The 27,722-nt window shown below is 43.0% G+C and overlaps 1 protein-coding gene across 1 annotated transcript; it reads right to left on the minus strand.

Annotated features, from left to right (window-relative positions):
- Nucleotides 1-96: 96 nt before the first annotated feature.
- gbp7.S (guanylate binding protein 7 S homeolog) lies at nucleotides 97-27,462 on the minus strand. Its single transcript, NM_001094224.1, is given in 11 exon segments — nucleotides 97-586; nucleotides 1,039-1,232; nucleotides 2,286-2,388; nucleotides 2,500-2,712; nucleotides 2,820-3,100; nucleotides 20,219-20,467; nucleotides 21,228-21,415; nucleotides 22,129-22,238; nucleotides 23,669-23,796; nucleotides 24,696-24,920; nucleotides 27,447-27,462. Coding segments are annotated over 10 exon segments (1,899 nt in total). The 5' UTR covers nucleotides 24,907-24,920; nucleotides 27,447-27,462; the 3' UTR covers nucleotides 97-364.
- Between the last annotated feature and the right edge of the window lie 260 nt (nucleotides 27,463-27,722).

The following is a 27,722-nucleotide window of genomic DNA, read 5'->3' on the forward strand; positions in this document are numbered from 1 at the left end:
ACATTCACTTATTATAAAGGTTTACTTATCCTTTGAAGGGCTTTTTTTTTTATTATTACAGACAGGAACATAAGCGGTGTTATACTGTATTTTCACTTTTTTTTCAATTAACTGTTTCAGATATATTTGGATGGTAATATTTTTCAAACATGATAAAGAGACAAATAAAACCAAAGTAAAAGTGTGGCAAAAAAACCACATAAGATGGCTACAATTGGCCACTATTGGCTGCTTATAAACCTTCAATACATGATTGGGGAATAATGAGTGGTGCAACCTTCTACAGTCAACTTCACTTGGGGGTATTATTTGATTTGGGGAGTTTTTTCTCTTTAGGCGTATTGCCTGGTTTGGAGACATTTTCCTATTTATTTTGGTATTTAGCAATGGCCTTTTTCACCATGTCTGCACCGAAGTTGAAAAGGCGAGGTGCAAGGTCTACTGTTACACTTTTTAAGTTCTCCCATATGGGCTTATACCACGTAGTCTCATTCACTTGCTCTTTCTCCTTCTCAAGATCCTGGATCTGTGCCGCGTACAGTTTGGCTTGCTGGGCAGATCCCTGACGGATCAGGAGTTCTTCTTCCTGTGTATACAAGAGATTCATTCATCATTCATTCTCAGGCTTGCCAATATCTTCCTTATCTCATATAACTTTTTATTGTGTTATAGCAAGAAGCTAAAAAAAATGGTTAGGCAAAGGGAATAAGCTATAGAAATGTCAATGTTGATGAAACTTTGCTTTTGAGAGGTTCCGAACGACAGGCTTAGGCAAGTGACAGACAGGGAGATGTGTCACCCATATTTAACTCTTTGCTACCACAGGCCACAAGCCTCCCAAAATCAATTTCTGAAAGCAATGAAGCAAAACTCGATGGGAATACATACACAGTAATTATTTTTCCAAAGTAGGTGTCTTTTGTAATTACTGTGGTAGAGGTGTAGACCCCTTCCAAACTGATCACAAGTCTAAATTAATTTGAGAGACCAGGGAAACAATACAACTCTTGGTCCGACACAACTGGTAATGGTACTTACCCTCCTCTTCTCAGACACAAGCCGTTCAATTTGGTCCCTCATCATCCTTTTCTCATCTTCTAGTTTCTCCACCAGTCGCTGGATGTTTATCTGAAAGGAATTCATTTGACCGTCATCCTTCTGCTCATCCTGAGATGCTTTCACGTTGGATACTTTTCGTTCCATCATTAAACTTTCAGCTTTAGCCTTTTCCGCTGTTGTTTGGGGAAACAAAAGAATTTGATGTCAAAAAGGGGTTCAGAGCAACTGAGCCATTTTTCACCCTTTCATCTTTAATATTGTCGGGCAAGGCAAACAATTGCCTGGCCTTGTTCTTCTGTAGGTATGATTCTAGATACAGTGTATGCCTCCCTAAAATCAAACCAATTTAGGCTATGCCTCTCAACCATGCCACTTCATCCTAATTACATTCACTCCTTTTAGGCAAGCTCTTCCACTGAAACAGTCCTGAAACCAACTGTCCTGTGTGAATGATTGAAGATGTATTCAAAAATGTTATTTAACAATGAAAAAGGTGCGATAATCATCTCTTTAGATGGAGTCACAGGGTAGGACATGGTAAACCCTCTTAGCCAAATGTCTAGACACAATTTACTGCAGCTAATGAAAGCTTAGCTGAAGTTAATTCAATAGAAGCAATGAACGTGTTTACTATATAAATACAGGTATGGGATCTGTTATCTGGGAACACATTATACAGAAAACTCTGCATTAAAGGAAGGTCATCTCCCATAGGCTCCTTTCTACCAAAATAATTAAAAAATGTTAACAGTATTTTCTTTTTCTGTGTAATAATAAAACAGTAGATTGTACTTGATCCCAACTAAGATCTAATTAATCCTTATTGGAAGCAAAACTAGCCTGTTGGGTTTAATGTTTACATGATTTTCTACTTGACTTAAGGTGTGAAGATTCTTTATCTGGAAAACCCCAGGTCCCAAGCATTTTGGATAATAGGTCCCATGAAATCTAAAGCTTGAATGTGGACATAAAACACTTACAGCATAAGTTAATTCTAGTTGCAAGACAATGCACTGATAGGAATGCTGATTCCCAGCACTATGTCAGCCATATTGTTGTTATCGTACATATAGAGATAATTATGTAATTTTTATTTCTTCATTATATGACACTGGAATCAGACATGGGGATAAAGGACAGACTTGTTCAGTGGTGGGAAACTGGGCTTAATGCCAAATCCAATTGAATAGAATTAGTGCTGTACACTGGCACTGAGAGACAGATACCTTCTTTCAGTTTCTCCTTTTCATCAAGGGCCTTGTCACTTATCAAAATGGTGTTTCCAGTCCCCTCCTTACTCTTGAGGAACCTCTGAAGAACCTCATCACCCTGTAAGAACGGCAAAATTCAAAAAGCAATGTATGTCAGCATTAGCAAAAAGATTTGGGCTCTCTTGAGATTGACATTGTACTATAAATCCACCTCTTCCAAAAAAGTTACCTTAATGCCTTTTGTTGCATCCTCGTTGTATTGTCCAACAATCTTATCCATCTCCTCCTTAAATTTTTGATAACCACCAGGAACAATGTAGGACCCATCAGTTATAGCTTTGTCTAGGTCATTTGTCAATTTTGAAAGCAGATCATCACAATAAGCAACAGAAGCCTCCTCATTTTTCTTCAGAAGTTCATTTTTCTTCTTCTGTATGCTTCCCTAAAGGAAAAAAAAGTATCTTTATCAACCAGTCTCATTTTTCACAGCCCCCCTTTTTCAAACCATTGGCAGTCATTGAATATTATGGGCTGGTACGTCTGGCTCACCATAAGCTCTTTCTGAAAGCGATGGTCTTTATCTCTGAAGGATCTTGTCATGAAGATATCAACAGCTTGTTGCTCACATTCTTTGCTTAGATCCATGAACTGGTTCATAGTCTCTGTAGGAAACACCACTTTCTTGACCATCTCGGTTTCATAGTGCTCCAAAGCCTTTTCAACCGCAGCGTTGTTTTCATTCTCAGAAAGGGAGAGGACTGCATTCTCCATACAAGGTGCATGGCCATTGCTAATAGCTTCAGTATATTTCTGCGCCAGGTCTCCAAGCACTGCAAATGAACACAGATTAGCTAACAACCCACAAAACATATATTAAAAAAAATAGAAAACATTTAGGAACACAACTGATGCCATCGCCAGCATATTATTCTATTGTCAGTGCTACAATATGTTTTCTAGGCAAAAGTCACTAGGAAGTAAATTTCTCTATGGGAGCCTGTTGCGACCTGATTTCCAAAAGTGTACATTAGGAATTTTGCACTGGGACCAGTAAAAAAAATTCAGATGATTTTAGACTTTTAAACTCATAATTATGACTTTTAAAAGTCAAAATCATTACTTTTAACCTCATAATTGTGATTTTTAATCTCATAGTTGTAATTTTAGAAATTATGACTTTTAATCTCATAATTGTGACTTTAAAAAGTCAAAACTATGAATTATGAATTATGAAACTTCTGGAATGGGGTCCAATGCTTACCGTATCTTCTGATGGGAAAAGCAAAGGGAAAGGGACATCCCAAATTCACCCAGTCTCTAATATACACAACAGTTCCTCCATTGAAAAACAAGGAAAGGAGAGGAACTTTACAACAGAAAAGCAAAATATTAGGGACATGGAGAGTGAGGATGTACCAAACCCTGCTAATCAGGGTTCAGCCAAATTTCATTCTCCAGATTTGGCCAAATACCGAGCTTATCAAATATTTCACATTATTTAGGTTTTGGATTTGGTTTGGCCAGGCTCTTGGATTTAGATGAATCCAAATCCTGCCGAAAAAGGCTCAAATTCAGCCAAATCCAGAATGAATCCTGGATTTGGTGCATCTCTAATAGAGAAAGAGACAATCAAGGTTGGTGAGTGAAAGGAAGTAGAAGGTACAATAAGATGAACAGAAAGCAGGGAAAGAGAAGGATAAAAAATTGAGCTTAAAGGGGACCTGTCACCCTAATCATTCCAAATCCTAGTTTATGATGTTAGTCAAGCAAAATAAACTTCACATACACCATAGAAATAATTTCACTCTTTTTTGTTTTAGTCTTGGAATTCACAATTACATCAAGCAGGGAGGAGCCATTTTGTGGGCACTGTTATTAAGGCTAGCTTTGCATCATGCCAAAAATCTTGGTTATGCTCCAGAGTGGGGCACCTGATGCCCATGCCCATGCTGTAATGTTCGGTATCCCACAACCCAGAGTAAACCCCAATGTCCCGGGCTCGGCTCACGCTTCGGCCTATAACCGCCGCCTTTCACGTCGGGTGGAGCCCTCCGCTACTCGGATGCCGCCAGGACTTAATAGTGAGGAGACTGAGGGAAGAACTCTGGGCGAGCACGGGAACTAAACGTAAAGTTTAACAAAGTCCAGGAACGGGCCGAGTCAAAACCAATCGGAAATGCGGTACAAAATCGGTAAACAGCAGAGTGGTCGAGGTCACAGGCCAGGTCAGCAACTAACAGGGTCGAAGTACAAAAACGGAATCCAAAGAGTAGTCAGGAACAAGCCAAAGGATCAGGGCAGGCGGAAGTCAAACAGTAGTTAGAAATAGCCAAAGGTCACAACAAGAATCACAGAATAATCACACCCAGGAACAATAAACAGAACCTACGTTGGGCAAGGCACAAAAGGACTGCTGGCCATTTAAAGATTTGAATTTGGCGCCATTGGACGCTGGCGAATCAGCGCCAGCGCCTGTTCAATCGCGTCAGCGTGACTGTCCCTTTAATTGCTGCCCTAGGAGCCGGCGCCTGAGGCCTAGCCGCAGCGGCGGCGGAAGAGAGAGACGGGCGTCCCCGTCGAGGGGGCGACAGGCGTCCCTGTCGTCCCCTCGGTAAGTACCTAACATTACCCCCCCCTCCAGAGGGGGCCACTGGACCCTTAGATTTGTTGGGAAATTTAGAATGAAACTGTCTCACCAACCTATCCGCCTTAAGATCAGAAGCAAAAAACCAGGATCTCTCCTCAGGACCATAACCCTTCCAATGAACCAGATATTGGAGTTTACCCCTAGAGATACAAGAGTCAATCAACCTGTGAACCAAAAATTCAGATTGGCCCTCAACAGAAATAGGGGGAGGAGGAGAATTCTGATGTACCACTCTAGCAGGTCTCAACAGAGATACATGGAAGGAATTAAAAATCTTGAGTTCGGGGGGAAGATTTAACCTGACAGTACATGGGTTGATAACATCAGATATAGAGAACAGACCAATAAATTTGGGACCCAGTTTGGCTGAAGGGACCTTGTCACCAACCTGATACACAGGAGAATCCTTCCGATGTTTGTCTGAAGCCCTCTTCTGAGCAGCTACTGCAGAAGATAAGGACTTCTGAACCTCCTGCCAAGTCTTAGAAAAATCTTCCACAAAGGAAAGGAAGCACAGAGCTGCCTTGTGCAGCGTCAATGCGCATGATAGGAGCAGGGCAACGCAGGCTGTAGCTTTAAGGGGATGTATCAGTGACTGGTGATGTAAGCAGTGGGGGCGGAGCCAACTGATGAGTTTGGGACCGTTGGTAACAGGCTTGTTAGCCATTTGTGTACAGTTACCGGAGTGACAGGTTGTGTCAGCATGGCGTCAGTAGCAGAGCTGTTGCAGCAGATAGCAAGCCAGGCTGGTGAGAAGGACGCATGGGTCCAGGAGCAATTGGCTGCTCTTCCCTTTGCGTCGAAGGCAGTGCCATTGCGGATGCGGAGAGCGCGACCTCCAGAGCGTGTGCACATTTCTGAAGATGGCGGTCTGTGTATTAGGAGGCGCAAGAGGAGTCCATCAGCACAGCAGCCAGCGGTGAGGGAGATACCAGAAGCGATTGGTGTGCAGCAGGTGAGAGGAAAAGGCAAACAGCGCGCAGAGAGGAGCAGTCAGACAGGCAGACGTGAGGCAGGACCCAGACTGAGGCCAGTTGTACAAGATGGCGCAGGTTTGACTGAGTTTGGATGTGGAGAGGCAGAACAGGCACCAAGGTCAGGAGAGAGGTTCGAGGGGCCTGGTGGAGACGGCCCTGGGGGAAGTGGGACTGTTTTTATGCAAGAGGAGAGCAACAGGAGCACTTATGAAGTGGGGGCCAGAGAGGAAGGTGTTGCGGCCAGTGGGTCTGTTGACTGTTGTGACACTGGGGAACTGAACTTAACGGCACCTATGCTCAGTGGGGGGGTGGGCAAGGGGAGTGTCTTCTGTTATTCTCCCCTCACAGATGACTTTGGACGGCAGCAGGCTGAGGGGGCAAAGCAGCGATGACAGTCAAGGGACTGGCCTGGTTCACGGCCGCGGTGGCAACGCCACTACTATTCAGGCAGCAGCAACTACAGAACAAAGCAGCTATGGCGGGACAGCAACACCTGGAACGTCAGGGGAGTTGGTCCCAAGCCATGTGGCGGGTGAGTGTGTTATTAATGCGGGTGGTGTTGTTGGGGGTGGTGGGGGAAATTTTGCAGGTTTTATAGCAGGCTTGAAGGACTTGATGTGCAAATGGGAAGGGCACACGGGTCAGAGTTCAAATCCAGTGGCAGTGTGGGTTCCCGGATCGCAAGGGGAGTCATCAGCAAGGGTGCAGAGTGTTGGCGCGCGGGCTGAAGCGGTAGCGGTTACGGGTGTGCAAGTGGGTGCCACGTTAAGTGCGGTGGATCAGGGCTCCGGTGCTGACGGAGTCGTGACAGCAGGTGGGGAGGCTGTTAATAAAAATGAGGAGAAGAAAAAAGAGGGAGTTCCAAAAGCATTGCCAGTTTCGGATGCGGCAAAAGGGCATACTTATATTTGCTTTGAGGGTCCTCTTGGTGGGCATTTGAAATCCGAGGTGAGAGAAAAGATTTGGTAGAGGGAGAATATTGATATATTCACATTGTTTTAATATTGAGAAGTGGGAAAAGGCAAAGGAACATAGAAAAGAAGAGGATGAGGATAAGAGACGTTATAGGCTAATTCCACGTACATTTGGGAATTGGCTGCAGGCGTTTTCAATCATGGCGAGTGTCATAGGTGAAAAACACCCTGAGCACTGTTCGGTTCTTTTTTGTTATTTGGATTCCATTTGGGAGGCTTATAGGGTTTATGGTGGTACGGCCTGGCTGAAGTATGATGAACAATTTCAGCAGCGGATGTCAGTCAGGCCAAGTTTACAATGGGATCATAAGGATATTGGTGTGTGGTTAAGGGTTATGGCAGCACAGAAGGCGCAACCCGGGTCTAATACAGGGAGTGTGGGTCATCAGCCTTTTCTTACAGGCGTCGGCGGTCAGGGCGCCGCCAACACGACAGCCCCCCTTAAAAAAGGTGTGTGTTGGCAGTTTAATGAAGGCCAGTAGGGATGTAGCGAACGTCGGAAAAAAAGTTCGCGAACATATTCGCGAACTTGCGCAAAAATGCGAGCGGTTCGCGAACGGTTCGCGAACCCCATAGACTTCAATGGGAAGGCGAACTTTAACATCTAGAAAAGACATTTCTGGCCAGAAAAATGATTTTAAAGTTGTTTAAAGGGTGCAACGACCTGGACAGTGGCATGCCAGAGGGGGATCAAGGGCAAAAATGTATCTGAAAAATCTGCCTGTGTGTGCTTGGAAGAGATAGTGTAGGGGGAGAGCTGTTAGTGATTTCAGGGACAGATGATAGTAAGCTTGCTGGCTAGTAATCTGCTTGATACTGCTCTGTATTGGAGGGACAGAAGTCTGCAGGGATTTGAGGGACATTTTAGCTTAGGTAGCTTTGCTGGCTAGTAATCTACTGTTCTCTTTAAACAACTGCCATACGTTGACCTTGTAGGCATTGTTTGCCCAGTTTTTTTGGACGCAGCCACTGAAGCACAGTTGCCAGAAAAAATATGCCATATAAATGCTGAAAATAGTAATTTTTCGCCATACGTTGACCTTGTAGACATTGTTTGCCCAGTTTTTTTGGTTGCAGCCACTGAAGCACAGTTGCCAGAAAAAATATGCCATATAAATGCTGAAAATAGTCATTTTTTGCCATACGTTGACCTTGTAGGCATTGTTTGCCCAGCTTTTTTGGTCGCAGCCACTGAAGCACAGTTGCCAGAAAAAATATGCCATATAAATGCTGAAAATAGTAATTTTTTGCCATATACGTTGAGTCAACGTATGGCAAAAAATGAGTATTTTCAGCATTTATATGGCATATTTTTTCTGGCCTCTGTGCTTCAGTGGCTGCGGCCAAAAAAACTGGGCAAACAATGCCTACAAGGTCAACGTATACACTACTACAGCGGTGGATACGGATTACGTAAAATATATGAATGCTGCTTGAAAAAAAGTAACTCAAGTGGTTTTTCTAGAGACGATAATATTATCAATATTTAGACAAAATGTGAACAAGCTCACACAGCTCGATGGCGGGTTGAAGAAAACACTGTGCAAATAATGCCTACAAGGTCAACGTATACACTACTACAGCGGTGGATACGGATTACGTAAAATATATGAATGCTGCTTGAAAAAAAGTAACTCAAGTGGTTTTTCTAGAGACGATAATATTATCAATATTTAGACAAAATGTGAACAAGCTCACACAGCTCGATGGCGGGTTGAAGAAAACAGTGTGCAAATAATGCCTACAAGGTCAACGTATACACTACTACAGCGGTGGATACGGATTACGTAAAATATATGAATGCTGCTTGAAAAAAAGTAACTCAAGTGGTTTTTCTAGAGACGATAATATTATCAATATTTAGACAAAATGTGAACAAGCTCACACAGCTCGATGGCGGGTTGAAGAAAACACTGTGCAAATAATGCCTACAAGGCCAACGTATACACTACTACAGCGGTGGATACGGATTACGTAAAATATATGAATGCTGCTTGAAAAAAGTGACTCCGGTGTTTTTTCTGGAGACGGTAATATTATGGATATTTAGACAGAATGGGAACAAGGTCACACAGCTCGATGGCGGGTTGAAGAAAACAGTGTGCAAATAATGCCTACAAGGTCAACGTATACACTACTACAGCGGTGGATACGGATTACGTAAAATATATGAATGCTGCTTGAAAAAAAGTAACTCAAGTGGTTTTTCTAGAGACGATAATATTATCAATATTTAGACAAAATGTGAACAAGCTCACACAGCTCGATGGCGGGTTGAAGAAAACACTGTGCAAATAATGCCTACAAGGCCAACGTATACACTACTACAGCGGTGGATACGGATTACGTAAAATATATGAATGCTGCTTGAAAAAAGTGACTCCGGTGTTTTTTCTGGAGACGGTAATATTATGGATATTTAGACAGAATGGGAACAAGGTCACACAGCTCGATGGCGGGTTGAAGAAAACAGTGTGCAAATAATGCCTACAAGGCCAACGTATACACTACTACAGCGGTGGATACGGATTACGTAAAATATATGAATGCTGCTTGAAAAAAGTGACTCCGGTGTTTTTTCTGGAGACGGTAATATTATGGATATTTAGACAGAATGGGAACAAGGTCACACAGCTCGATGGCGGGTTGAAGAAAACAGTGTGCAAATAATGCCTACAAGGCCAACGTATACACTACTACAGCGGTGGATACGGATTACGTAAATATATGAATGCTGCTTGAAAAAAGTGACTCCGGTGTTTTTTCTGGAGACGGTAATATTATGGATATTTAGACAGAATGGGAACAAGGTCACACAGCTCGATGGCGGGTTGAAGAAAACAGTGTGCAAATAATGCCTACAAGGCCAACGTATACACTACTACAGCGGTGGATACGGATTACGTAAAATATATTATGGCTGCTTGAAAAAAGTGACTCCGGTGTTTTTTCTGGAGACGGTAATATTATGGATATTTAGACAGAATGTGAACAAGGTCACACAGCTCGATGGCGGGTTGAAGAAAACAGTGTGCAAATAATGCCTACAGGGCAAATAATGCCTAAAAGGTCAACTTATACACTACTACAGCGGTAGTAAAATAAAAAAAAGTAAAATAAAAAAAAAATGAATATTAAAAAAAAAAATTAAAGTTGGTGCTGCTGAACTACTAGGAGCAGCAGATTAGCACACCAGTCCCACTCCCCAACACTGCTAGACTAATAGCACTGGGCTCTTATAGTAGTAGTAGTAGTAGTAGTAGTAAAACAACAAAAAAATAAATAAAAGCAGTCCTTACAAGGACTACTGTTATTGCAGCAGTCAGCAGATGAGATCAGAAGCAGGACAGCTGCCCCACTGCAGCTACATACAGAGCACTGCAGTAGAAGGTAGATTACTAGCCAGCAAAGCTACCTAAGCTTAAATGTCCCTCAAACCCCTGCAGACTTCTGTCCCTCCAATAACAGAGCAGTATCAAAACGATTACTAGCCAGCAAACTTTCAACTGTCCCTGAAATCACTAACAGGCAGCAGCTCTCTCCCTACACTATCTCTTCAGCACACACAGGCAGAGTGAAAAAACGCTGCAGGGCTTCGGTTTTTATAGGGAAGGGGAGTGGTCCAGGGGAGAGCTTCCTGATTGGCTGCCATGTACCTGCTGGTCTGGGGTGAGAGGGCAAAAAAAAGCGCCAACAATGGCGAACCCAAAATGGCGAACGTCGCGCGACGTTCGCGAACTTCCGGCGAGCGCGAACACCCGATGTTCGCGCGAACAAGTTCGCCGGCGAACAGTTCGCGACATCTCTAAAGGCCAGTGCAAATGGGGAACTGGGTGTAAATTTCGGCATGAATGTTCAGTTTGCGGGGGCTCCAACCATCCAGCGGCCAGGTGTTTTAAGAGACAGCGTCAAGGTGGGTTCAAACAAGGGGATAGTGGTGGAAAAAGTGATGAGTCCAATCAGAGTAAGTGAGCTGGGTCCATGGTTGGCGAGATATCCCAGCAGGGATAAGGCATTGTTTATTGAGGAGGGTTTTTTGTTTGGTTTCAGGATACCTTTTAAAGTTGGTGAATTGGGGGGGGGGGTTGTAAAAACCTTAAGTCGGCATCGCAATATCCAGAGGTGGTGAGGGAGAAATTGGTTAAGGAGGTTCAGTTGGGTAGGATGGCGGGCCCGTTTTTAGTTTCACCCTTAACTAATTTAAGGTTCTCACCGTTGGGGGTTGTTCCAAAGAGGGAGGCTGGCAAGTTTCGGCTCATACACCACCTTTCCTACCCTAAGGGTTCGTCGGTCAACGATGGTATAGCACCGGAGTTGTCGAGCGTGTGCTATGCATCGTTTAATGATGCAATTGGATTGGTTCAGAAATACGGCGCAGGGGCACTGATGGCCAAAGTGGACATTGAGTCTGCTTTTCGTTTGCTGCCAGTGCATTCTGACTGCTTGCATCTTTTGGGTTGTAAATTTGAGGATAGGATTTACATTGATAGATGTCTTCCTATGGGATGTTCCATTTCATGTGCCCCTTTTGAAGCTTTTAGCACTTTTTTGGAGTGGGTGGTTAGAGAGGAAGCGGGATCCAATTCCATCATACACTATTTGGATGATTTCTTTTGCGTAGGGAAAGCCCATTCGAGGGAGTGTTTAGTTACTCTTCAGATCATTTTGTCGGTTTTTGCTCAGTTCGGGGTTCCGGTGGCTGCGGAGAAGACGGAGGGTCCAGCAAGCATATTAAAATTTTTGGGAATTGAAATTGATTCTCAGGCCATGCAGTGTAGACTACCAAAGGAAAAGGTGGATGATCTTTTTAGTTTGGTGGAGTACATGTTACATGCCAAAAAGGTGACTTTGAGACAGCTGCAATCTTTGCTAGGTAAATTAAACTTTGCCTGCAGGATCATTCCCATGGGCAGAGTGTTTAGTCGTCGGTTGGCCCTTGCAACGGCGGGAATTAAGCAGCCGCATCATTTTATACGGCTAAACAGGGATCATAAGGCAGATTTGCGGTTGTGGCAGAAATTTTTGGCTGAGTTCAATGGTTGCTCGCTTTGGCTTGAGGAGTCAAGGTCCAGTAGGGAGCTTGAGCTTTATACCGATGCTTCTGGTGCAATTGGTTTCGGAGCGTTCTTCCAAGGTTTTTGGTGTGTGGGGCAATGGCCTCAAGATTGGGTTGAGGCAGGTTTAACCAAAAATTTGGCTTGTTTGGAATTATTCCCAATTGTGGTGGCAGTTGAAATCTGGGGGTAGAAGTTGGCGAATAAAAAAGTTAATTTTTTCACAGATAACATGGCAGTAGTCTTGGCAATAAACAATATCACGGCTAATTCAATACCAGTTATTAACCTTTTGCGTTACTTAGTATTGAAATGCTTGGGTTTTAACATTTGGTTTCGGGCTTGTCATGTGCCAGGAGAAAGTAATGGAATTGCCGATGCCCTCTCTCATTTGCAGATGGATCGCTTTTGGCAACTGGTTCCGGGGGCACAACGGAACCCCTCACAGTTTTTGCAGGATCTATGGAAAATTCCATTCGGCGATTGGCTAGTTGGGTGAAGAATTCTTTAGCGCCCTCTACTTGGGATTATTATAATGGGGTTTGGAACCAATGGGTGGATTTTGAAAGGTATGTATCTGGTCCGTTGGAGGATGGGGTAAAATTGGATTTATTGTTGTGGTTTTTGGCCAATTTGGGGGAGGATTGCTCTTTCTCGAAAGTCAGTAAGGTTTTGGCTGCCTTATCATTTTTATTTAAGTTGAGAGGTTGGGTTGATGTTACGATGTGCTTTATTGTGCGGCAAGTGATTAAGGGCCTGCGACGGAGAAGAGTGCAAGGGGACAGGAGAAAGCCGGTCACGTTCGGATTGCTCGGGGGTTTGTTCGGGCAACTGGGGGTGGTTGCGAGTTCGGTTTATGAGATCAAGCTTTTTCAGTTGGCTTTTTCTTTAGCCTTTTATGGGGCTTTTCGGTTGGGCGAGATTGTGAGTGCTTCGAGAAGTAGTGAAGGGGGTATTCAAATTGACAAGGTTGTTTTGTTGGAGGACAGTTTGCACTTAACCATATTTAACTCCAAAACGGACAAGTTTGGTAAGGGGTTATCGGTTCATTTGTATAGAGTTCAGGGCTGTGATACATGTCCTGTGCACTGTTGTCAGAGTTTTTTGCGGCTTCGTCGTTCGTCACGGAAGTCTTTGTTGGTGCATGAGGATGATTCAGTACTTTCTAAATTTCAGTTTGTGGCGGTTTTTCGGAAGTGTTTGGTGGGTTTGGGGTTGCAAGGAAAGGAGTACGCTTCACATTCTTTCAGGATCGGGGCGGCCACTGAGGCAGCACGTTGTGGCTTGGGTGAGGCAACAATAAAAAGAATCGGGAGGTGGGAATCCAACAGATTCAGGTCGTACATTAGACCGCATTTGGTATGATCTAATGGTTTTTTCTATTTGTTTTTGGTGATGTGAATTTATCTGTTTTAGGGCATGTTATGTTACATTTCTTCTTTTCAGGTGGACGGTGCTGCATCATTTGGCTGCTGGGGCATTCTTATGTGGTGAGAGCAGAGAATAGAGCATTGTGTCGAGCGGGTGGCAGGTATTTGGGAATGCCACAGGAAGATGTGGATGTGTATTGGCATGGCCGCGGAGGCATGCTGTGGAGTCAACTTGTTCCACAGGTAGAGGAGCTCCTGCAGGTTCGGGGGCCTCCGGATATTTTAACATTACACGTAGGGGTAACGACCTAGGTTCAGTTCCCATGAGGGAACTCATCCATGCAATGAAAAGGGATTTGTTATGGTTATTGGTGAGGGCCCCTGAGTTGATTATCCTATGGTCCCAGATGGTGCTGAGGAGGTATTGGAGGTATGAGCGGTCACATACGGCGATAGAGAGAGTCCGGGTGAAGGTCAATATGGCCATTTCGAAATTCGTGAGGCAGCAAGGGGGAATTGCAGTGCGGCATAGGTTGTTGGAGGAAGGAACGGATTACCTTCATCAAGATGGGATACATCTGACAGATTTGGGTATGGATGTATTTAATTTTGGCCTGCGGGAAGGGTTGGAAATTGCTCTAGAGGTGTGGCGGGGTATGCGGACTTGAGGGGGATCAAGTCCGTATACTTTGGCGGGTCCCTGGCAGGTGATTGGGATGTTGAGGAATAAACTGATGTTAATCAGGATGGTAATGTTATGGGAGTTGTTAGTAAAGTCCTCTCTAAGAGCAAAGGGGTCTCTGGGAGGTAGTTCTGTTTATTGGGTTTATGGCCCGAAATTAATTTGCGTACCCACCATGTTGGGAGAATTTGGTGGATGGTGGCCGGTACATTATAGTGGGCATTTTCTGGGTTAACTTGCCAGGGACTCAGGGTCGAACAGTTAAAATGTTTTCATGTATTAATATGTGCATGTCATTTTATTGTCATGTAATGTTCGAATGTTTAATACACTGTTTTATTTATGTATGTTTAATAAAGCTGTGGCAAATAAATTTATTTCCATTCGAAATTAAATTGGTGTGGGCTTGTTTCAGTTTGGGCTTTAGGAGGTATTTGAAGGTGCAGAATGGGAATTTGCCCTTGCTCTTATCAAGGAAGCACAGAGCTGCCTTGTGCAGCATCAATGCGCATGATAGGAGCAGGGCAACGCAGGCTGTAGCTTTAAGGGGATGTATCAGTGACTGGTGATGTAAGCAGTGGGGGCGGAGCCAACTGATGAGTTTGGGACCGTTGGTAACAGGCTTGTTAGCCATTTGTGTACAGTTACCGGAGTCCCACCCTCCCTCCCTTAGGTGGTGGTTTGTGGGATTCCGTATATGGTATTGCTAGTTGTCACAGCGGTGGCATTGGGGGAGTATGAAGGGAATTCGGGCTGAGTTTTACGGGCGGGTCCCTGGCAGGTGATTGGGATGTTGAGGAATAAACTGATGTTAATCAGGATGGTAATGTTATGGGAGTTGTTAGTAAAGTCCTCTCTAAGAGCAAAGGGGTCTCTGGGAGGTAGTTCTGTTTATTGGGTTTATGGCCCGAAATTAATTTGCGTACCCACCATGTTGGGAGAATTTGGTGGATGGTGGCCGGTACATTATAGTGGGCATTTTCTGGGTTAACTTGCCAGGGACTCAGGGTCGAACAGTTACAATGTTTTCATGTATTAATATGCGCATGTCATTTTATTGTCATGTAATGTTCGAATGTTTAATACACTGTTTTATTTATGTATGTTTAATAAAGCTGTGGCCAATAAATTTATTTCCATTCGAAATTAAATTGGTGTGGGCTTGTTTCAATTTGGGCTTTAGGAGGTATTTGAAGGTGCAGAATGGGAATTTGCCCTTGCTCTTATCATTAACAGCAGGAAGATCACAAGAACCTGAAAATGAAAAAACTCTGGGATGAAGACCAAACACTGTGAAAAAAGGAGATTTGCCAGTGGAGGAATGAATGGCATTGTTATAGGCAAATTCAGCCCACGGAAGAAAATTAACCCAAAGTGCCTGATTGCAGGAGATATTGTTCCAGAGTCTGATTTGTCCTCTCAGTCTGACCATTGGTCTGGGGATGATATGCGGAAGAGAAAGACAAATCAGTACCCATTAATGAACAAAAAGCCCGCCAGAATTTGGACACGAATTGAACCCCCCTATCCAACACAATATTGAGAGGAGCCCCGTGAAACTTAAATATATGGACAATGAAAAGTTCAGCTAGAGTCTTGGCAGAGGGAAGGGCAGAAAGAGGAATAAAATGAGACATTTTACTAAAACGGTCCACCACTACCCAGATAACAGTATGCCCCTTCGATGGAGGTAATTCTACAATGAAATCCATGGATATATGAGTCCAAGGTCTCTCAGGAATAGGAAGTGACTGCAGCAACCCTTGAGGTAAAGATTTAGATGGCTTAGATCGTTGGCAGACTGGGCATGACTCAATATATTTGGCAACGTCTTGTCTTAAAGTCGGCCACCAGAGAGTACGAGACAACAAATCGCAAGTCTTCGCACAACCCGGATGACCAGCCACTTTAGAATCATGAGTCTCGTGAAGGACTGCTTCACGTAAATCGCTAGGAACAAACAACTTGCCCACAGGAATATCAGGAGGGGAATCTACCTGGGCATTCGACAAGGAGGTAGAGAGATCTGGACTCAAGGCTGCCACAATCACCTCCTTAGGAACAATAGAAACTGGTTCCAAATCCTCCCTAGGCTTGGAGACAAAACTTCTAGAAAGGGCATCTGCTTTCAGATTCCTTTCTGCAGGTCTGTAGGTGATGAGAAAATTAAAACGTGAAAAAAACAATGACCACCTGGCTTGACGAGGATTTAACCATTTAGCAGATTCAATGTGAACTGTGAACACAGAAACTGTATGCTTGGCACCCTCAAGGAGATGTCTCCATTCCTCAAATGCCAATTTAATGGCCAATAATTCCCTATTGCCAATATCGTAATTGACCTCAGCAGAGGAGAATTTTTTGAGAAAAAGGCACATGGGTGAATTTTACCAGAGACAGGATGTCGTTGAGATAATACTGCAAAATAATAAAAGGCAAAGATGAGTCTGGATGCCGGAGAACTGGAGCAGAAATGAAGGCCTCTTTTAAGAGGCTAAAGGCCTCAACAGCCTCAGCAGACCAAATACTAGGGTCAACCCCTTTCTTAGTTAAAGCAGTAATTGGGGCCACCAATTTGGAAAAATTCAGAATAAATTGCCTATAGTAATTAGCGAACCCCAAAAATCTCTGGATCGCTTTCAAAGAAAGGGGTTGTGCCCACTGCTGAATTGCTTGGACTTTAGTGGGCTCCATCTCAAGACCAGTTTGGGAAATAATATATCCAAGGAAAGGTACAGCAGAGACTTCGAAGAGACATTTCTCAAGCTTAGCATACAGATGATTCTGCCTTAACCTGGATAGAACCTCCCGAACATGAGCACGATGGGAAAACAAATTTGAAGAAAAAATTAGAATGTCGTCTAAGTACACAACGACAAACCGACCCAAAAGATCACGGAAGATAACGTTAACCAGTTCTTGAAAAACAGCGGGGGCATTACACAGACCAAATGGCATTACCAAGTATTCATAATGCCCATCTCGGGTATTAAAAGCGGTCTTCCACTCATCCCCCTCCTTTATCCTGATTAGATTATAGGCACCCTTAGATCCAATTTGGAAAAAATAACAGCCCCCTTCACTCTATCAAAGAGTTCAGAGATTAAAGGGAGGGGGTAACGATTCTTGACCGTGATCTTATTTAACCCTCTATAATCGATACAGGGTCTAAGAGTCCCATCCTTCTTTTTGACAAAAAAAACCCAGCCCCCGCAGGGGAAGAAGAAGGTCTAATGAACCCCCGCTCCAAATTCTCTTTAATATATTCCTCCATGGCTAAAGACTCGGGGAGGGAAAGAGGATATGTCCTTCCCTTGGGAGGAGAAGACCCAGACAATAATTCAATAGCACAGTCATAGGGTCTATGAGGAGGTAAGGATTCAGCTGCTTTTTTACAGAAAACATCAGAAAAAGCGGCATAACAAGGAGGAAGACTCTTTTAAGAAGTAGCGGCCAGGGTCTGGACAGACTTAACACAAGAATACATACATGCAGAACTCCATTTCAAAATTTTACCAGAGGGCGAATCAACCTGGGGATTATGACCTTGTAACCAGGGGAGGCCTAAAATGACTGGAGTCTGTGGGCACTCAGTAATGAAAAATGAAAGAGATTCAAAATGATCAGAAATGGACATGTGAATAACCTTAGATCGAGTAGATACTAGTCCGGAACCCAAAGATCTACCATCAATGGCGGATAATCTGAAAGATGGAACCTGTGGTTCCCAAGGAATACCATGTTTTTGAATAAACCCAAAATCCAAAAAATTACCCGCTGCCCCAGAATCCAAAAAAGCAGAGCTCTGCACACAACCACTGTCCCAACTCAAAAGAACCGGAATTAAAATTTGAGAAGATTGGGGAGTAGAAACGACATCACCCAAGCAAGACTCCCCAGACCTGCTTAGGTTCTGTCTTTTCCCGGCCTTTTGGGACAGGTGTTGCGAAAGTGCCCCCACAATACAGACACAACCCATTATTCCTCCTACGAACCCTCTCCTCGGAAGAGAGACGAGTAGAACCAATCTGCATAGGTTCTTCTAAAGATCTAGGAAAGACTTGAGGGGTGTTAAAGACATTTACGGGAGGAGGTGTAACATAGGAAACCTGCTCTTCCTGGAGTCTCTCTCTATGCCTTCGATCAATCTGGATAGCCAGATGCATGAGAGAATCCAGAGAAGACTGTGCGGGAAAATTTACAAGACTATCTTTAATAGTCGGAGCCAAACCAACCCTGAATTGACTCATAAGAGCCGTATCATTCCAGCCCGTCTCTACCGCCCAACGGCGGAATTCAGTACAATAATCCTCTGCCCGCCGTTTGCCTTGTTTAAGGGCACGTATGGCAGCGTCAGCAGAGGCGGCACGATCAGGATCATCGTAAATAATAGCCATGGCATTAAAGAAAGCCTCTAAGGAGAGACGGGCTGGATCCCTTTGAGACAAACTAAATGCCCAGAGCTGGGCATCACCCTGTAACAGCGTAACTACAAAATTCACCCTAGACTCCTCAGTAGGGAAGGAATAGGGTAAAAACCTGAAATGTAGTTTACAGGCCTCTTGGAAATTAAAAAACTTACTTCGATCCCCAGCAAACTTCTCGGGGAAAGGAACCTTGGGCTCATGGAAGGAACTACCAGCAGGTGGAGAAGTACTTGCCTGAGGAGTAGTATTACTCGGACCAGGAACAGGCTGTTGCTGCATCATGTCAAGTCTGGAAGAAAGACCGTGAAGACATTGCACAATATAGTCTTGCTTGTCCTCCTGTTCACCAAGTCTCTGTAGAAGATTTGCCAGAATCGCTTCCGAAGGAGTGGTGGAAGCAGTAGCTTCAGCTGGCTCCATCTTCTTAGTTTATGGCCCAACGTAATGTAACGTTCGGTATCCCACATCCCAGAGTAAACCCCAATGTCCCGGGCTCGGCTCACGCTTCGGCCTATAACCGCCGCCTTTCACGTCGGGTGGAGCCCTCCGCTACTCGGATGCCGCCAGGACTTAATAGTGAGGAGACTGAGGGAAGAACTCTGGGCGAGCAAGGGAACTAAACGTAAAGTTTAACAAAGTCCAGGAACGGGCCGAGTCAAAACCAATCGGAAATGCGGTACAAAATCGGTAAACAGCAGAGTGGTCGAGGTCACAGGCCAGGTCAGCAACTAACAGGGTCGAAGTATAAAAACGGAATCCAAAGAGTAGTCAGGAACAAGCCAAAGGATCAGGGCAGACGGAAGTCAAACAGTAGTCAGGAATAGCCAAAGGTCACAACAAGAATCACAGAATAATCACACCCAGGAACGATAAACAGAACCTACGTTGGGCAAGGCACAAAAGGACTGCTGGCCATTTAAAGATTTGAATTTGGCGCCATTGGATGCTGGCGAATCAGCGCCAGCTCCTGTTCAATCGCGTCAGCGTGACTGTCCCTTTAATTGCTGCGCATGCGCGCGGCGCGCTCCATAGGAGCCGGCGCCTGAGGCCTAGCCGCATCGGCGGCGGAGGAGAGAGACGGGCGTCCCCGTCGAGGGGGCGACAGGCGTCCCTGTCGTCCCCTCGGTAAGTACCTAACACATGCACTGGCTACACAGATGGAGTGGAGAGACGGGGAATGTATGGAGTCCAGTGACATCTAGGAAGTGCAGAATGAAAAGTTAAAGAAGAATAGTAGGCAATATACTGTATGATTGACAGCTGAGATTTTAAATTAGTTTATAACGGGTATAGATGTTTTACTAAAAAACACAAGTTTCATATTTAATATTAAAAGGTTTACCTTTGAGTTATCTTTTAGTATGTTATAGAATGGCCAATTCTACGCAACTTTTCAGTTGTCTTCATTGATTTTTTTTTTTAGAGTTTTGGAATTATTTTTCTGACTGGGGGTCAAAGGATATGATGTCTCTATACCCCAAGCCAAATTGCTAGGCACAAAAACATCCTGAGTAACATGTTTCTTAAGTATGTCATGCCTTCAGTATATACATGATCCTCTTAAATGTATTCACCTGAGGGGACCCTCCAAGTATTGTGCTATGTTTCTTTGTTTTTATGCGATAGGGTATTTTAAGTAGAGTGTAAATAAAATGTATATTATATTTTATATTTCCATTGCACATAGTCAATTACTATGCTGAATGTTGTTGGTATATTTCATATATTTAGATGCCGAGTAGGCCCTCAGTCTCTAAGACGGGACTTGCAGTTCGTCTTTAGTGTTGATAACAAAAAGGAAATGATTTTGAACTTACTATTGCCATTTGCTGGCCGAAACCCATCCAAGTGTTTTACGTCTGCATAGCTGAAGATGTAATCACAGAACTTCTGTGTCTTTGCCACAAAGGAAGGAGCAAGCTGGTCATCTGAGACTTGCTCGAGTTTCTGAAAGAGGCTCAAGTCAGAGGTGGGGCTGCAAAGTACGAAGCATTTGCGGCGTGGGAAATACATGCGGAGGCATTTCTTTGGGAAGTTGAATATCTGGTCCTTTGGTGTTTTCTCCGCTGGTAGAAATTAAAGAGAAATAAACCATGGAATATACTGCAGGTAACTCAAAAATATTGAGGGTTATACTGTTTGGTATTTAATACGTATGTAAACTGACTGTTAAAGGAGAACAAACCCCCCAATAAGAAAAGTCCCTACCCACTATCCTAGATAGTCCCCCTCCTTGCTTCCCCCCTCCACGTAGTTTGTTATCCCTGAAAGTGCCCCTAACACTTTGCTCACGTATAGCTGCAGAGTAAGACAATGGAGCTCATGGGCACCATCTTCCTATGTCCAGTCTTCTTCAGGTCCTTTTCCCTTTGGAAATTTCCTGAGATTGACGCGGTGATCGGCCAATTGCTGACCACCACATCATAGCCACGCCCCTGACGCCACAGTCCCGCAACGTCACGGCCTCCCTCCCCCACTGCATCATGGCCCAGCCTTCCCACGGAGTACGTCGGGGGGAAAGGTGGCAACCCTAGTGGCAGGATTTTAGGGTGTGGCATACTCCCAAACCACACCCATATTGGTTTAGAAAAACAGGAGTTGTGCTGGAGATATGATAGTTTTTTAAACTTCCTGTGCACCACTCCCATTGCTCCGAAACTTTGCGTGAATAAAGGGGAGGGAACGGGGGCGAAAAATGACAGCAGGCCTAGGGGCGCCCGCTATGTATATCCGGCCCTGGATGTTGGGGATCAGGATCCAACCTACATCTTTGAATTAACAGGTTGCCAATCTCTGATATTATTACCACAGTCGCACATTACATACGTTCCTTCAGCTTTAGAGCATGTTCCAAGTATTCGTCATCTGTGATCGGATCTCCATTCACTTCCAGCGACAGAGTAAAGTCCCGCACAGTCCAGATGAAGATGGGAAAATGTTTGGAAAACTCAGCGGCCTCATCATCGTTTTGAGAAGCATTTATTTTTATCTTTTCAGTTATTTCCTGCACATAACTAGAGGGAAAAGTAAAGGAAATAAACCCTGATAATAGAGCAGGGGATGCACAGATACAAGGGTCCTTTTATAATTGAGGGGGTAGGTGCAAAGTGTTAAAGGATAAGTAAACCTTTAAAATAGGTGAATGTAAAATTGATGAGGGGTCTATTGTAAGCTTGTTTGTCATTTACATTCATTATTTATTTTATTTTTTTATTCCAAGATATTAAGGGATACATGTACTGTTAATATGAATGAATTTTGTTACAACAGCACCACCTGCTGGTCAGTTTCCCACCAGTCTGACCACCAAGTAGTCAAGGAAGTTGTCAGGAGAAAGAAAGAGGCTGCTCTGATGTTCTTCTGCTTAGGAAAACAATTAGAAACCTTTCTCAAATCTTTCCTAAGCAGAAGAACATCAGAGCAGTCTCTTTCTCTCTCCTGACAACTTCCTTGACTATGAATGTAATTACAAAAGTGCTTAGAATAGCACCCTAACATTCACTTATTTTAAAGGTTTACTTATCCTTTAAGAAAAGTGGCATAAAGTCAGTTTTTCTGGGCATTCCTCTTTGCCTCATGTGATTCTCATATTGCACCCAAATAGGTAACGCTTTTCTCTCACTGCCGTATTAAAAAACTGAAAGAACTGCAGGTAGAGGTAGGTGCATGCTAAATGAGGCCCAATATGGCCTAACAATCTATTGGTAAACTAGTTAGTCAAGGATACTGAAGCTTCTCGATGGCGTCCTGGTCGATGGTCCCCTTACTGTTGTACACCATTGCGCTGCTAAGCAAAACCGTAAGGCAGAAAATCCAGATGTCATTTTTCTTGTCACCCTTTAAAAAATAAAAAGAAATTTGCAAACAAGGCAGGGTCAAAAAGCATGAGTAGATTGTTGGAATTTACACTGTTGCTGGGTAAGTGGCCATTAAATATTGATTCCTATTGATCTTGTTTGTTGTTTGTACTTGTGTATTTGGGTACTGATGTGCTTCTCGGGAAAAACTCAATCTGCACCCGACTTTAACCCACAAAACCTTAACGCACACCTGACCCTAACTTGCAAAATGTTGCCACCAACCCATACCAGTATTGTCTCGCTCTGTATGCTACTTCTGTGTGCACCTCTGGTTTCAAAACAGGGAATCTTCAGGAGCAGTGGAGAAGTCTACTTTACCTGCTTGAGCCAAACCCAACCCTAACCAGCAATTGCTGGCCAAATTTCAAGCCAAACCTGCCCAACCAGTGGTCATCCCGCACATCACTACCTTTGGGTCTTCTCATGTACATTATGATCACCAGCAGGACTTATGTTAGCTATGAATCCCCTGGGAAGCTTTTAGATAAGAAGAAGTCCTAGGCACTAGAACTTTGATTATGGACTGGGATAAAGGAAGATACTTTTTTGTCTGAATGGTTTCTAAGGGCCTATGACAAACAAGGAATGTGTGTCCAATCCCTGGAAGCAGTGACTAATACCTTTCTGCCCAAAACCACTGTAAAGTGCCCTTAATGCAATAACACTGGTCAAAATTCCCTTGGTGCCATAGTGCCATAGTCCTAAGACTTGACATCTATGAAGGTGATTCTCAAGCCCAGGTATAGTTGGACAGAGATGTTTAAGACTATAAGTTAGTCCGATGTTGAGTATGGTAGTCCAACATATAGTTGAGAGATAATAGGGAGACTAACAAATCTCAAAGGTGGCTCATTACAATAGGCTGAGCAATAGAAGAGAGAGAAAGAAGCTGGGTTTGAAAACAGGAGAGATGATATTAATACCTTAACAAGAACTGAAAGTCTGTGAAGGCTGTACTATTTATCTATGCCTGTGAAGTACTACAATAAAAGACTAACTGCAAAAACGTAGACATGAGTGTTAGGCATGAGTGTTTCTATTTAGATAAAAAATAAAGAAAATCAATAATTTGAAAAGCTATATGGGCCCCTAATCACTCTGGGGTCCTGGGCTATTGCCGAATGTTGCCTATTCAGTCATGGGCCCCTGCAAACATGCACCAAAAATCCCACAATATTTAACCTCATACAAATTTTATCAGTATGTTTAAGACCAGTTTGAGACTCCACTTGACCTCAAATGGTCACATTATCAGGAGAAGCAGTGGAATGTACATGGAGCACTGTACCATGAAGAGGTGGAAATACTGTTTACTCAAGAAGAAAAGTCACACAAGGTCCATATATATTATTATAGTTTCCTTTGCAACCTTATGAATTTCCATAATATTATCAATGGAACCCTCACCTTTTGTACATCTCCCAGGCCTTCCGTGTCCAACAGTACCAAGGTGTGCTTCTTCTTAGTAGGGTGAGGGACACACCACATCCAGATTCCTTTTGTTTTTGACTCCACAGTTGCACCCAAGTCAAATCCTGGGAAGAGAATAATCTACAGTATTACAAATGGAATGGGAACCTTTGGATAAAGTCAACAACAACATAAAGTCTGAATTTAAATGGCAGGTGTCTGGTTGAGCTTCAGTGGCAACTAATATTGGCCTCCTGATTATGTTTATGTATTAAGCACAATCTGCATGAATGAGACAAATACATTTTATAAAGGCCACATTCCTGCGATACACAGCACATAACTACTGACATGTGCAAAGGAAATTGTAAATTGCTATTGGGAATTCAACTGTACACCAGTAAAACCTAGGGGATTATTTATTAAAGTCTGAATAAAATAAAAAAAATAAAAAAAAATTGAGTTTTTTTTAAACTAGAAAATCCAAATATTTAGTGGGGAAAAAAACATATTTTTCGAGATGAAAAAGTCAGAATCGGTCTGCGTTGGAATTAGCCCGAAAATCCAACTGTCAAGCAAAAATCTGAAAAATTCAGACCTTTCCAAAAAAAAATCGATTAAAAAGCACCAACTGCAATGTTTGATTTATCACACCTCGACGATAGACCAGTTCTAGTTTGCATATTCGCCACCTAAAACCACCATTTGAAGATGTTAATTGCCTTCCTGACATTAGAGTTTTGTTCGGGAGAAAATTCTATTCAAGTGTCGTTCATATTTGTTTTGACTACGAATCGAATTTTCAGGTCGTTGCCATTCGAAAGTATTTTAGACGTTCAATTTTTTTCCTCTAATAGATGGGCAGGGGATGATTAGATGAAGCTGTTGGATAGTTCATACTTTTTATTTTTGGAACTACAGGTTTAATTGATAGAAGTCCGATCATGTAGGGACCCACAGACATCCCTGTAGATAATGTCAGTCCTGCTGATTCAAAAACATCTCCATTAACTGCTCCTCTTACCTGCATTCTTTCCAGCCAACTTGTTCATGAGGTAGGACTTTCCCGTCCGATACAACCCAACAATGGCCACCACAACTACTGGCTGAGTGATGTTGGACAGGATCTCCTTGGCTTGGGGATTTACAAATAATTTCCCATCGGGGGAGTTCTCAATCAGGCACACGGGAGCTTCCATTGTTACCTCTGAATCCATTGTTTCAGTTGCAGACATCAGATTCAGTCTTCCTAAGAGACAACTCAGATTATTACTTGGTTCTTCTGGAGTCTATGCCTTCATGCAGCGACGGGTGAATTTACCTAAATTGAACCTTTAGTATGTTACAGATTATTAAACCAAGTTGCACCCTGCAAACTGATGTCACGGAGAATGAAAAATACACATTGTTTATGTTTGTATTCATTGATGGTAACACACGTTGTTGTCACTTGCAATACTACAAGTCTATAGATTTGCCACTGACATAGTTATCTCCATTTCATTTATATTTTTGCATATTACTCACTGGGAGCAAGCTTGAAGTCCACAGAAGGAACTGTGGAGTAACCAACACCTTGTAGGTGGAATAACCATCACCTTGTTGGTGGAATCATCAACACTTTGTAGGTGGCAGTAGCTTCTCCAAGTGAATGCTCCTGGTTGGCTGTTACTACCTGGGACAGAAAGGCACTTGGGACAGAAAGGCATTTGGCCTGAAAACCCAATCAGCCAACCCCACCTCGATAATACCGCCTGTTATTCAGAAGGTACGGGGGTGGAGCCTTATTGAAACATGGGGCTCTTGCACGGGGGACGGAGACCTCTGAAGGGGCCCATTTATAAATGTATCATGTAGATAATGAATATTCACTGGAGAGCAGATGAGTTCAATTTCTTTGTGAATTTATTCAGAGATGCATAGCACTACATGTTTCAGACCACAGGGGAACTTCTTCTGGTGCAGTTTACAGAACACTGAGTGAAAAAGGCTTGTTACGGCCGTCACAATATGTGCCATTGCCTCCCAACTGATCCTCTTTTAAACCAGAAAACGTTAGTCAGGCTCTTCAACAGTTAGCAGAGTAGCCACCTCCACATCTGTACCATATAGAGTGAAAAAGACTGGAGAGCCTTCCAGTGTGAAGAAATGTAGTTTTTATTGGAGCTGTGTGGTCTGAAATATGTAGTGCTCCAATAAAAACTACATTTATTCAAACTGGAAGGCTCTCCAGTCTTTTTCACTTTTTAAGACCATCACCCCCACACCCTGTGACCAAGTTACCAGCTCCATCTCCTGGCCAGGTTTACTTATTACACTATATTTCAGGATATTACAGTCAAGTCTATCCAAAAACTCACCATTATTAGACACATAGTAATACATGTTCAAATCAACAATGTATCCATATTACAACAGTAAGGGGCACATTTACTAAGGGTCGAAGTGAATTTTCAAATTAAAAAACTTCGAATTTTGAAGTAATTTTTGGGTACTTCGACCATCGAATAGGGCAAATTTGACTTTGATTCGAATTGAAAATACTACGAATATTCGACCATTCGAAAATAGAAGTACTGTCTCTTTAAAAAAACTTCGACTTCGACACTTCGCCACCTTAAACCTGCTGAATTGCTTAGTTAGCCTATGGGGACCTCCTAAAACCTTTAGCCAAAATTTAGCTGAGTTTTAAAAAGTCAAAGTATTTTTTTTTTAAAATTGTTAGATCGATCGATTAAAATGTTCAATATGAACGATTTCTATGATCGATCGATTTTAATTCGTCCAAATACGCCAAAGAAATTCAAAAAGAAAAATTCGAATATCGAATTTGGCCAATTCGATGGTCGAATTTCGAAATTTTTTAACTTTTAATTTGCCCCTAAATGTGCCCTACCATATGGTTTATAGGTGGGCTGCCAGGGTGAGACTGGGCTGGCAGGACACCAGGAAAAAACCCGGTGAGCCCCGGCCTTCATGGGCCCCCACAGGCCCAGACCTGCACCCCCAATTGTACGATCAGCTGTTGTGCCACGTCTTTTACTCATGCGCGTAGAGCAAGTTTAGAGGTTGGGAGTGGGCCCCCGGGGACTGCCAGGCGGGCCTTTAGTTTTGCAGCCCTGGTGACCCCCAATGCTCCAGTCCAACTCAAGTAGAATCATCTACGTACAGAATATACAATCTATATCTTGAGACACTCACTTTGTAAACATAAATGGGGAGGCACATTTATCAAAGGTCAAATTTCGAATTTATGTGAGTTTTTAAAAACTCCCATAAATTTGAAATTTGACCAATTGAAATTTATTTATAAAATCAAATTTTTAAAACTCGGATGACTTGAATCAACCCAAAAACTCGAATCGATTTGAATGTCAGGAAGGCTGCAAACAACTCCAAATTGACCCTTGGACCTCTCCCATTGACTTAAACAGCAATTCAGCAGGTATTAGGTGGTGAATAGTCGAATTTGAAGGGACAGAGTATGATAAATCTCTAAAATCAAATTTTTTTAACAACTCAAATCAAATTTGAATAACTCCCTAGACAAATTTAAGAGTTTTGATCGTAAAAAAAAAATCAAAAATTAGAATTAGAATTTATATTCAACCCTTGATAAATCTACCCTCTAATATCACTAAAGCCACAGCCTAATTCCCCCAACCCAAACCCATAAACAGACACTTTGTTAAGACACAGAGCAAATGATGCGGCAGGGTTGCAGGGTCTCAAGCAATAGATGAAGATAAAGAGAAGAAAATGAAGCATCTCTTACCTGTCCCTGAGAAATGTGAGACTGGTTTTGCTTTAGTGTCTGTGAAAGGTTTCTGGGAAACAGAAGCAGCGGCTGAGTCACAATGAAAGTGAAAGAAGAATTAACTGAACCTTTGCAACGAGGAGCGGTTAAACTAGTTTTGTTTATTTCTTCACAATAAATTAAAATGCACTTTGACACTGATGTCTATGGGAAACTAATGGGTTTACAGAGCTGAATGTCTATCTTGGAGGCTTCTGCACAAAAAATAAGGTTTTAATTCTAACATCAAATCCC

This window comes from Xenopus laevis, chromosome 9_10S (assembly GCF_017654675.1).
Source record: "Xenopus laevis strain J_2021 chromosome 9_10S, Xenopus_laevis_v10.1, whole genome shotgun sequence".
Taxonomy (NCBI): Eukaryota; Metazoa; Chordata; class Amphibia; order Anura; family Pipidae; genus Xenopus; species Xenopus laevis.